General features: G+C 42.0%; 1 protein-coding gene across 1 annotated transcript in view; it reads right to left on the bottom strand.

Annotated features, from left to right (window-relative positions):
- The window catches only part of LOC109485634 (transcription cofactor vestigial-like protein 2), a 36257-nt gene extending 24061 nt beyond the window's left edge, over positions 1-12196 (bottom strand). Inside the window, 2 exon segments of the mRNA XM_019789325.1 lie at positions 11285-11687; positions 11936-12196. Of these exon segments, the coding sequence (XP_019644884.1) occupies positions 11285-11687; positions 11936-12004 (472 nt within the window). The 5' untranslated portion in view covers positions 12005-12196.
- Positions 12197-13215: the final 1019 nt, after the last annotated feature.

Below are 13215 nucleotides of genomic sequence, written 5' to 3'. Positions count from 1 at the left end.
CCCCCCCCCCCCCCCAGCCTATGTTAAGCGCTATGGTACATATGTGAAACACTGGCGGGCACACTAGTCAACAAACTCACTTCCGTAACGGATCAACTCTTTCCTAAAGTTGTCATGGTTTTTATGAAGTATAAAAATCTTTGGTAAACCACAACCAAGGATGGAACGAGCAGAAAAAGAATTCTGTAATTTTACTCAAACCCAGAAAATTTGAATCAAATTTTACTCTTGATGAATATTTACACATACATGTTGTTTGTAGAAGATACACCACATCTAAATATAATTATTGTTTTCTCAATTTGCAGTATGCTACTTCTAATTCAATGAAAAGTGTTTATATCCTGAAAACATTATTCAATGGTTATGCCGGTACGTTCTGTGGGAATACATGTGGACAGTAGGTACAATACAAAATGTATAAAAAAAACTGTTTGTTTCAAGTATACGTTCTCTTACATAATATCATAAAAATGAATAACTTCATTGCACGACAATTGCACGTGGTACAATGTATGACAACAACTATTGAACAAGGTACCAAAGGATATAGAAATATACCTAATATAGAATAAAACCTAATAAAGCCTAATTATAATAAAACTACAAGGCTAGCACAAGTCTGTCTTTGATGTAGTGTTACAATCGAGTGGGGTTAATATTATATATAATTATACGCGTCAAGTTTTATTTAGACTTTTTGTTTTTTTCCCGTGTTTTTTTTTCGTGCTCCAGCCCAGCCTGTCCCGGTAAGTCCCGGCGCCAAATCTGGCGCGCAAACAGCCGGCCCGGCCAGAATCGGCGTCCGACCAAACAGAGGCTATTTATTGACGGGGCCACATTCAACACAGGGGCAAGACATTCTTCCGCAGAGGGGGCGGCAATTGTCGCCTACCCTCTAAGGACTTTTCCCCAACCCTGCACGGTCAAATGTACTATATATTCTGTCCACTCTCTTGTCAAAGTACGAGACGCCTCTGCCGTCATTGATACGTTCTAATGTGTAACGTAACATTGAAATTACAGGTGTACGATTTGAATTTCTAACCTTGTCGCAACGGTAACCTTAAGACCACACCTGGTCCAAACGTGCCCCTTAAGAAAATTTGTGGCCACTTGTACAAAATATAACGTCTACATCCTTATACGTGAGTACGTAAGATTTGGCAATGTACTACGATTTAGACAGAGAATGTAGCGATTGTTAAGACATAGGTTAGTTTTGCCACATCCGCATCCAAATCGCTACACCTGGTAGAAACGTGCCCCTTAAGATAATTTGTGGCCGCTTCTACAAAATACAATATCTACACTCTTATACGTGAGTACGTAAGATTTGGCAATATACAACGTTTCGAACATATAATGTAGCAATTGTTAAGATATACGGGTAAACTCTGTGACAGGTTAGTTTTGCCACAGCCCGTCCTAATCGCTACACCTGGCAGAAACGTGTCAAACCTGCGGCCACTTGTAGCAAACACCGCCTGACAGACCCCTGACAGAACCCGTCACGTTAAACTGCTACAGTCGGCAGACGGGGTACCGACCAGGCCTGTCTGTAGCCTCCACAGCATGCCAATAACTGGGGGTTTTGGGGGTCTTCAGGAGCTTTCATGTGCTATTTTCTGATTGCATATAGACAACATAGCCGGCCTGGTTGAATTTTACCCCCGTTTTTTTTAGAACTGGGCTAATCAGAAAACTGCCGAAGACCACCAAACCCCCAGTTCTATAAGCCTGCTGCGGAGGCTAATCAGAAAACAGCCGAAGACCACCAAACCCCCAGTTCTATAAGCCTGCTACGGAGGCTAATCAGAAAACAGCCGAAGACCACCAAACCCCAGTTCTATAAGCCTGCTACGGAGGCTAGCCTGTCTGTCTGTGTTGTCAGGTCTTTACGACAAGTGCGGAGTCGCGATGCTGAACGTTACACACCAGATGGTACCGCAAACTTGGACTTGTCACAACTACAACTTCACAACTGTCAGTACTGGTCTACAGAATTCGGAACTGCGTTATTTAAAAAAAACACTTCTTGAACGTCGATTAAGGTTAGACATTAAGGTTAGGTTCCTGACACCTGGATTACCTGTTCCCACACCTGTTCATGTACAGGTGTTTCATGTGTGTTTTACCAGGTGTGCGCACCGTTTAAGGTGAACAATTTTCATGTTGTAATTCTCTACCCTGCCTAAACGTTTTCCCTAGACGTGTACCAAGAATTTGAAAAAAATGAAACAATTTAAGAAACAATTAACAATTAACAAAACAGTAACCCACGTTTGGTATAGTGTAGAATCTTAGCTCCGAATATGTCACCGCCGGTGCAACGCACAAAAAAAAAAAGCACAGCGAGTATCTTACAGAAAAGACGCCCGCACACACCATATGGCGGTTAAAATCAACCCTATCACCTCAAAACGCTTGTTAAGCCATTATCATATTAGGCACTTAAGATGGTACCGAAGACATTCTTAAAACGTTTGCTACGAAACTGGAATGAATATGAAGACTAGGGGCCCAAAATTTAATCATTTCGAGGTCACATCAAGAGCTGCCTATCTACCAAGCTTATCGTGCTATTACCCCAAACATACATACAAAGACATAGACACATACACATACAAACGCTACCAAAAACATAACCTTTTTGTCGAAGGTAACAACTACAAAACTTCACATCGCTGTGGATGGGAATTAACTCAAAAACTGTAGAAAGAAAGAACAATAGAACAGCGCAAAGGTCCCGAAATCTCACAAACCTTTTATATGGGCTACATTTGGATAAAATCTACCAAGACGGTACAAAATACCGTCATTATGGTACTAAAAACCGAGACACGGACCCCCACACTATGCTTTATCAGAATTACTTTTACACAAGTTTTCTACCTACAAAACCTCAAATATAATGCACAAGGTATTGTCCAAAATACCCTCTCACTAAAAACGCAGACACTGACTCCCACTCTATGCTTTACCAGCATTACTTTTACACATATTTTCTACCTATAACACCTTGGACATAATTCAAGAAGCAACGCTTGAAGTCTGCACTATTATATACTTAGACATAGCATGGTAACCAAACCTGTTTTAGCTGCAAACTCTCTATCGTCCTTCTCAATAGGTTTGGTAACCAGGCGTACTCCCACATACTAGCCTACTCCGTCTTTACGTACAAGTAGCCTCATGTACATGGATATATGAAGAACTTTATTGCACGACAATTGCACATGGTACAATGTATGACAAACTACAATAACTACAAAGTAACAACAGTAAAATAAGTGTGTTGAATAAGACCTAATGTCGAATAAAACCTAACATATCTATATCAAAATCATTCAAATAATAAGGGATATCACAAGTCATATATATACTTATTACGCCTTCAAAATGATACAGAAATCCGAAATACCAAAACGTCCTCGTACTAAATGCTGAGGTGTTAGTGTGTGATTATGTATAACCCTACTGATACCTGTATATCCAGGCATAGGTGTGGTGTGTTAGACTTGTAACGCCGCTGAAATGGACGGTGGAATCCAGGAGATCTAGTGAGATCTAGGTTTGAATCCGCAGCTCTAAGGCTTCAAGAGATCGCAAAATCCCACCAAAATCTGCGGTATTTGCTGCGTTTTGTAACAAGCATTACGTTTTTTTCCATAACTTGCGATTGAAATTTGATGTACGCAGAATACTACAAGCAATAGGGACACACAGATACTCCTTGGTATTGCTATGTTTAGGAAATCGCGGTATTTTCTGCGTTTTGTAACTTGGAACGTTTTTTTTTCATGACTTGCGATTGGAATTTGAGCGGAGAATACTACAAGCAATAGGGCCACTTGGTATGCCTACGTTTAGGAAATCGCAAGATCATTTTCCAAATTCAAGGTTTGCCGCGACCGAATAAAAATGCATGCATGTAGTGCGCTTCTTTGTTCAATGTTAGCTACAATTTGATATTTCTACAAAGATTATTCATTATCGTATGTGTTTATATCTTGCGAATGTGTGTCTGTGTAGTTTGAACTATTTCTAAATGCGTATATGATACGCGTTTCGACCCAGACGCCGCCCAAGCAGTTTAAAACGCACCACGTCTCGCGTATCCAGCCTTAAAATCATAATGAATATTCGTCAGTCATGCAATTGTGGGGTATACGTATGTGCTTTAGTACACAACACAGTATATTGTGCAATAGACTATATTCCTAGAATTTGTTGTTGATTAGTACTAGTAGAGATCGTGCGCCATACACTGTATCTTGCATAGTTGTCGGGCAATAAATCTATTTTATCTTTTAAGTATTGCGTCTCGTTGTAAATGGTGTGTTTTATTTTCTGTATTGAAGCTCATTACATTAAAAAGGCAAAGGACTATATAAGCTACGTTTTTATCATGGTCCTCGTGTCCTGCATGTCTATGGTACCGGGTCCATGTGTATATTTGGAAGACCCGTGTTGGTAAATAGGGATGGTATGTACGAGTATCGCTGTAGAGCAATATTAAATGTATTTCATCTTCCGTATTAAAGTTTTAATAGAGAAGAAAGTTAAGATCTAATAGAGAAGAACGTTAAGTTTTATCAGGGTCCTCGTGTCCTGGCCGGCTATGTCTGCATGTGTATATTTGGAAGGCCCGTGTTGGTAAATAGGGACGGTATGTATCGCTGCCTACATAGAGCAATAATAAATGTATTATTTCATTTTCAGTATTGAAGCTCAATAAAAGCTATCTAAGCTAGGATATGGCGTTACGTTACAGTTTTTATCGGGGCCCTCGTGTCCTGCGCTGCTATATAGCTCTGGTACCGGGTCCATGTGTATATTTGGAAGGCCTGTGTTGGCAAATACGGACGGTATGTACAGTTGTAGAGCAATAATGTTACTATATTTTCAGTACTGACGCCAGTTAAAAAGAGGCAAAGCTTAAACTTTTATCAGTTCGTATTTTTTCTGCTTTAGGGTCCTCGTGTCCTGGCCGGCTATGTCTGCATGTGTATATTTGGAAGGCCCGTGTTGGTAAATAGGGACGGTATGCGGCTGTTGACTCGCGGGTCGGTGCGGGGAGCCCGGCCGGGGGCACATGCCGCCCGCAACCCCCGCCCAGCACCGCATTCCGGGCCGCCGGTAGCCTGGGTTCAGCCGTACAGCCGTTCTAAACAGGGCGACTTATGATAGGCTGGGTACCTCTCTACTCAGGGCTGCTTAGGGCAGTTTTACCGTCCCAACTTTAGCCTGGTTACCGCTCTAGACAGGGCTGCGTAGGATAGCCTGGGTACTGCTGTACAGCCGTTCTATACAGGGCTGCGTAGGATAGCCTGGGTAACGTTCTACACAGGCAAGCTTAAGGGCGTTTTACCGGCGCCAGTCCACTAAGCATTGGCCTAGCTCTTCCGACATAGAACTTTAGAACTTTAAAAATTGTAGTAGGTGAAAGGTACATAAATGGAAGTTGAACTAGCTAACAGAGAAGACACATGCTAATACTCTTATAACTCGTAAACAATATGTTTATAACTCTATGTTATTTTCCAGCCGCCCCTTTTAAATATTGCCGCTGAAAAGTCAAATTTATTGAAACTGACCTTGTAAAAAAACTGGCGTGCACTAATGGACCTGGGAGGGTGGACAGTACTCCCAGCACTGCAGAGATGCTAAGGAGCCTACGACGTCCTGGCTGCCAGGCTATCCCTACTATGGCGAGAACGCCAGCCCGAGTGCCGCGGTCACAGTACTACAGATTTTTCGCGCGTTTAGAAACATATCATCTCTAGTGCTCACTTCCCTGGTATACCCACAGTACTTGACATATATGTGTATATGGTGATAAGTATATAAAATACAGCTTTGTTATTAGAAGAAAAGATACTGAAACCCACGATATCCCCACCTAAATGTAACAAGACACTATAAATTTACGCTCCCCCTTATTGTTTAGTAAGTCAAAATTTAAGATTCTTTTTGTATTTATGTATTCTGGTTTGTAGTAGTAATTGGCCTTGTTACAAAGGTTGATGTGCTTTTAGTTACGTTAACAAAAAGCTGATCTATAAACTGGTTTAGCTCATTCAAAGACCGCAGTGTTATTTTTGTCCAGCTAATTTGGTCGGTTGCGTGACAACATTATCACAACCCTTCATCCTTATTGCCTAATTAACACTCCATTCTGCCCGCCTAATACACTTCGTATGGCCCGGATTATTGTATAGAGGAGGGCGAAATTGTAGACTGGGCTTAAAACAAACAAAGGAAGTGTTGAATGGTTGTCATTCTAAATCTTTTACGGCTACGTAATCATATGTTTTTTTTACATATTCCAACGTTTCATGACCAGACATGGTGACGGCACGCTCAAGTTATATCAACTTATTTTATGCCGCCACCAACGCAGAGGATGAATACAGGACGGGACAATACTCATTTTCACTTGAGTTAAGTAAGAAAAGTCGTGTGACGTGCCTTTCCCAAGGGCACAACATCGGTGGCTTGTCAGGACTCGAACCCGGGACCTCTGGGTTCCGAGTCGAGCACTCTGCCGCTACGCCATACGACCCCAATATGTGTTATTTCTAATTTTGCCTTATTCGACGATCTTACAGCTTGTTTCTTTTTTCAAGTCATACCATTGTTGTAATATAGCTTCTAGCACTTAGCGTTAGAATATAGCGTTCCAGTATGCAATACTCATATTTTTTAATCCTCTCGACCACATTTGGTTACATTTGTGCATTTAGAACATGAACAAAAACATGCACTAAAGATTCATATCATTGTTGAGTTAAAGTATATTTCAAGCTGACATTACATGTTGATATCTGTGATGTTCATATTTATATATGACATTTCCGCAAAGACGACACAACGCACACCTCGGCTATTTTAGTCATTGGATTGACTTAAAATAAAATCCCGTAGCCATGGCTCACTGAAGCAACTTCTAAAAAAACAGTAGTCTACACATGTATATCGTGCAGTAGAATTTAAACGTGATTGCGAATATCTTTACCCTAAAAACATTACTTGTTGATAGCTATATTTCAATAGTTGGTGAACAGTGTGTACTTAAAAGCCATTTCTGCAAAGAGGATGTCAGTTACATGTTTATAGTCTGACCACAAGCCACACCCCTTGTCTTAAATCGTACTATATAGAACTTAGAACTTACAAGGGTTTGCATATATTTTCTGCGACCACTTAAGTTATAACATGTGACGATAGCTACATTTTATCATATGTTAGTGCCACTTATATATGACGACCTTTACAATTTTCTGATTATACGTTACATGTTATACGACACGATTATATTCGCTGTACGCTTTTGGTATCGATTAATTTTCAAGCAAACTGCGACAGAACCAAAGACCGACATGGATTTTACACAGCCTTTCCTTAACAAGACGGCTGAATCTTAGTGTACATAAGATTCCTTATTTGCAAAATCATGCCCGAAGGCTAATTGCTTTTACAGTCAAAGATACTACTAGTATTTGGTACAACACAATAAATAATAGGAGACAGACAACTACTGTCTGGAAAAACATATACTACTACGCTAGCTATTATAAGGTTTGACTTCTTCTTTTGAATTTGAGGCAGCACACACACGACTAACACAAGAACGCCCCCAGTTCGTCCGATCGCCCCACAAATGTTACCGAGCCCTAAATTCATATATCTTATGAAAGTTGACAAACCATGTATTTTTAGTTCTATATGCTCGTACATCTATAACTGCGTCAAGAAGCGAGAAGTTGAACCTGTAAATAGTAGATCACATGAGTATGTATAGTTTAAGTGTTATTGCTGTATTATTTATCCCGTCGATTCATGACCTGTACTTAGCTTGTTAGAGCACAAAAGTACAATAAAGGTCTTTCATATTCTTAATACTCTAAAGCCGTACCACATTCGCCCCCCCCCACCCCTTTCTGACACACACGCGCAGCGCTTGTATCAGGGTCTGACATGTTGCATCAACTGGAGCTTCTGTATTTGGGACCCCAAAAATGCCGACAGCTGACAGCCTACCGTAAAGGCATGAATAGAGGGGGGGGGTAGGTAGCCTCTACCAGGCTTCGGGAGGCGGCTGGAAGGAGTAGAAATCGGCTAAATACAGAGATAGCATGGCAAGGGAGTTGGTCTGCTGGAGAGAACATTCTGGGTACGGCAAACTGTACTCTCCAGCAGACCAACTCCCCTGGCATGCTATCTCTCTATTTGTCCGATTTCTACTCTTTCCAGCCGCCTCCCGAAGCCTGGTAGAGGCTAGGGGTCCGGGGCTCGTGGCGATATCAGTTATCCCGAGTTGGGCAGGAATGTTGCCCCGATCGAAGGCCGACATTTCTCAATTCTAGATATGTAGAACCCATTAATACTGCCGACTTTCTGACATTGTTTCGCACTAAATGTCGGTTACGCTGATACACATGCTAAACTAATCACTTATCAAACTACATACATGTATTCTTTTCTAAGTCCAAAACATTTGCTAAATATAACTATGCGTACTAGTATTTTGTGGTGAAATTTCTTCCGTTTAGATGTCTATAACATATTAATACTGCCGACTTTCTGACATTATTTCTCACTAAATGTCGGTTACGTTGATACACGTTCACTAATCACTTATAGAAACTATATAGTCTTTTTAAATTCTAAACATTTGCTAAATATAACTGTGCCTTCTAGTATTTTACCGTGAAATCTCTTCTGTTTTAGATATCCATAACATATTAATACTGCCGACTATCTGAAATTGTTTCGCACTAAATGTTGGTTACGCTGATACACGTCTGCTAATCACTTATAGAAACTATATACCTGTATTCTTTTAAAAGTCTAAAACATTTGCTAAATATAACTATGCATACTAGTATTTTGTGGTGAAATTTCTTCCGTTTAGATGTCTATAACATATTAATATTGCCGACTTTCTGACATTGTTTCTCACTAAATGTTGGTTACGCGTCTGCTAATTACTTATCGAAACTATGTATTCTAATTTTTAACATTTTGCTAAATATAACAATGGTATTCCCTGCTATATCTTGTGCGTACACTCGTGGCGAAATCCCTCCATTCGAGATATATATAAGATATTGTTTCCGACAACCAAATGACAGTATTTATGACTAAATGTTGATTACGTTGCTGCAAACTTTCTAATCGTGTTTTGAAGCTATTTGTTTCTAATTCTGAACATCTTGCTATATATAACAACGATATTCCTTTGCAATATTACAAAGCGAAATCTCTCAACTTTGAATCTTTATAACCTATTGCTACCGACGACTTTCTGACATTGTTTTCATGTCGTGTTATTCTTGCGTTTATGTATGTTTAAAGTCATGTTTTGAAGCTACACCCATTTTTCCTGAATCAGAAAATACGTGCCAAGAAAAACAATATTATTCTTCTCAATATTATTCTTTCGGTACTCAATCCCACGTTTCGCACTCTCCTAATTATCTAACGTTAGCAAAATTGCTGGCAAAATATAGATAATTTCGTCTGGATGGTTTGAATATTTCATAATCATATCTCATAATCGCTAGATGGGTATCTATGTTATATATGGGACCGGATATTGTGATACGTGGTACACAACCTCAAAGGGTTGGTTGCTTGGAGTGTTTTAATTTTTCGTCCTTGTTTGAGTTGACATAATCTTTACAAACAAGGTTACGTTTTTAGAACAGTATTGACCATAGAATGAAGACATTTTTGTACACATATGTACACACTTGGTTAAGTAAAGGCCACAAGAAAAGACTAGTTTACAGATATGAGTATACATCATCAAGCTAGCACGAATACTAAAGTATAGTAGGTGAATTCGGCTTCTTTATAGTGATAGTTTAAATAATGTAAGACCAGATATGTGTGATGTTACTGTTATAGACCGCAGTGACCGTAGAATGAATACCTTTTTGTACACATATATACCTAAAGTCTTAAGTACAGGGCACTACAAAAGACTAGTTTACAGAGTATGTATCCTGAAGTTTCTTTATAGTGATAGTTGAAATGTAAGACCAGATATGTGTGATGTTACTGTCATAGACCGCAATGACCGTAGAATTAAGACCTTTTGTACATATAGATACCCACTGAATTAAGTAGTTTACAGATATACACCCTTAACTACGCTAGCACAAATACTTCTAGTACTCTAGTAGGCGAATTCTTTACAGTGAAAAGAAATGTAAGACCAGATATGTGTGATGTTACTGTTATAGACGTCCGTAATAACCGTAGAATTAATTTAAGACCTGTTTGTACATATAAATACCCACTGAATAGTTTGCAGATATACACCCTTAACTACGCTAGCACAAATACTTCTAGTACTCTAGTAGGCGAATTCTTTATAGTGATAGTTGAAATGTAAGACCAGATATGTGTGATGTTACAGTTATAAGTGTGTCGTCGGCTCACAGTTGTCAATATCGTGTCTCGTTAGGACTGTAAGTCGAGCCGGGATCGCGCGACGCAAGAATGTTACCCCGATTACTGAGGGCGACATTTCCTTCCCTGTACAACACAACAGGACAGTTGTAGTAGTGTACTGTTTAGGAGTTGTTGTTACACTTGTGGTGTGTGTCAGTTAGCGGCGATACTAGTAGATAGATGGTACAGCCTGTGTGCGCGTGTGTGTGTTTCTGTGTGTGTGCCCTGTGAGGGGCGCAACATTTGTCCGCCTCATGTGGCGACTGCTCGCTACACAGCTACGGGAAATTATGCCACAATTTTGTAGCGTAACATTGCCACTATTTTCAACCTACACTGGCTAACGGTAGCGTTTTTGTGTTGCGTAGTTTATTCTAAGAGGAGGGAGGATAATTTTGGTATTTGCGACGCGAGTAAAAAACGTCGTCTGCAAAAGCTTAATACGGTATGACTATCACAACACCAGTGTACCTCCGGGACGGGCTACCCGCTGTGGCCTAACGCGTTTTTTATCGGTCTCCGATAGCCTGTTTTAGACATCGGCGATGTCTTTACAAAGGTGTAATCATGAAGGTGTTTAGTACACTAGTAGTAGGAGTAATTGATATTTTCCCGACCAGCCTCGTAACCCCTGCTTCTCCTATTGGGTCAGTTAGTCCTCACTACTTGTGAGAAATTGGGCTGGTCTCAATCATGATGTTTCTGACTCAGGGAGAAGAGTTGCTGTTACAGTTCTATACCCCTAGCTCTATGCCTAGAAGTGGCCAATTGGCCTTGCATTGAGCGACACCGTTAAAAAAATATAGCACACACTTACCGCTTTTCCATGCGGAAGTTTCCGCTTTTGACGTGGTGGCGGAGGCGGTGGTATCAGTTCCGAAGCTCGAGGGTTGACTGAGAGCGCGGCTGAAATGTTCGTCCACTACGGAGTTACAGTCCCCGGAAAAGTACGTGAACAGCACACACTTGGAGTTAATGTACTCCGCTTCGGGAGGCTTCTCTCCCCCGTTGTTACCGCCGGTGGTGGCAGAGTTTGTAGCTTCGGAATCCTTGTTGTGGTTTCGCGAGCCCGTGGCGGCGGCACCGGAGGCTCCAGTTGAAGTGCTCGGGGCGGCGGTGGAGGTGTGCCCGACGGAGTGCGCCGCAAAGTCCGCTGAGGCCGACGCCGTCGAGCTCAGCCCTAACGTGGACTCCTGCATCTTCCGATAGAGCTCGAACTGCTGAAAATCACACACAATCGGAGAAGAAAATTTCTCGAATATTTCATTTCACAATGAGATTAATTTTGAGTGTGTGGGGAGGGTTAGATTTAGGGAGGCACAGTTGCGTCACACATACTAGTCTGGTTGTGGCGTGCTACCAGCTACTATCGGCTAGCCGTGGAGTCTACACGGGGCCTTCTACGCAAACAAACCCGGCTATAATGAAGAGTACTATTTATCTAGTACAAGTAAGGGAAGGGACAGACCTGCGTCGGGGCCGGGTGGGAGAAAAAATGGTGCTGATACGGCTGAAACATCACATCGATACAGGACATGATCGCAGCGGGTCGCTCACGGGGTGCCCTTCGGGGCGAGTCGCTCTCCTGCGCCGCCGAGTTTCCAGCGGCAGTCCGCTCCGCACGAATGCCCGGCACGGGCTGTGGTATGTGCTGCAGCTGGTGGGGTACGTACGCGACACGGCGAGGACTAACTAGCTTATCACACGGCCCTTCCAGGGTGGAACCCGCCGCGCACCTCCCAACAGCTGTCCCACGCACTTGTGGAATTAGGCTCCGCCCACTTGTCACGCTCGACCAATCAGGGAAAAGCAAGAAACTTCACCAACCAATAGGAGCGGAGAACGTCACGCACCCCGTCGGGGACGTGATCGAATCAACCAATCAAAAAACGCGGCGCGGAAGAAGAAAAACATGACATCTGTTCTACTCCACGCTTCAACACCATTACAAAAACACACTTTCTCTACTCCATATATTTTCACTCCTTCCCCAACCCTTTATTTCTCCCTTCACCCATTCATTCCTTCCCTTCATTCTTCAAGACTTTGGTGGTAGATTGAAGAAGAAGGTAAGATATTTAAGAAGATAGCCCCACCCCCCCTGTTATGTTGTACACCTGTTCGCTAGTTCATTCATAATTCTGTCCTGCCGGATGACTGAGTGTAACGTCATTGGTTACACTACGCTACACTGAGCACCGAAATTAGGGTCTTCGTGTCAAGAACGGAGGCAAGAAGTTACAGGAGATTTCTTTGATCTTTAAGGAAAGTTCTTTGTTCTTAAAGTGTCCTTAGTGTTGCTCAAGCAATCGCGTGACCTAGAATTCCAATTAAGTGTCAGTGTGTTAGCCTCTACCAGGCTTCGGGAGGCGGCTGGAAAGAGTAGAAATTGGCCAAATAGAGAGATAACATGCCAGGGGAGATGGTCTGCTAGAGAGTATAGTTTGCCGCACCTGGAATGTTATCTCTCTATTTGGCCAATTTCTAGCCGCCTCCCGAAGCCTGGTAGAGGCCGCTGCTGCGGTTTCGGGCATCTCCGCTAGCCTCTTCGGGAGGCGACTGGAAAGAGCGGAAATTGACCAAATAGAGAGAGAGATAACTTTCTTCCCAATCACCTGCCGGGGTGGGGTCGTGTGGCGTAGCGGCAGAGTGCTCGACTCGGAATCAAGAGGTCCCGGGTTCGAGTCCTGACATGCCACCGATCTTGTGCCCTTGGGAAAGGCACTTTACACTTTACACGACTTTCCT

This window comes from Branchiostoma belcheri, unplaced genomic scaffold, assembly GCF_001625305.1.
Source record: "Branchiostoma belcheri isolate BF01 breed outbred unplaced genomic scaffold, Haploidv18h27 scaffold77, whole genome shotgun sequence".
In the NCBI taxonomy this organism is placed as follows: Eukaryota; Metazoa; Chordata; class Leptocardii; order Amphioxiformes; family Branchiostomatidae; genus Branchiostoma; species Branchiostoma belcheri.
The sequence above is the reverse complement of the archived record's forward strand: the minus strand, read 5'-3'. Positions and strand labels throughout refer to the sequence as shown.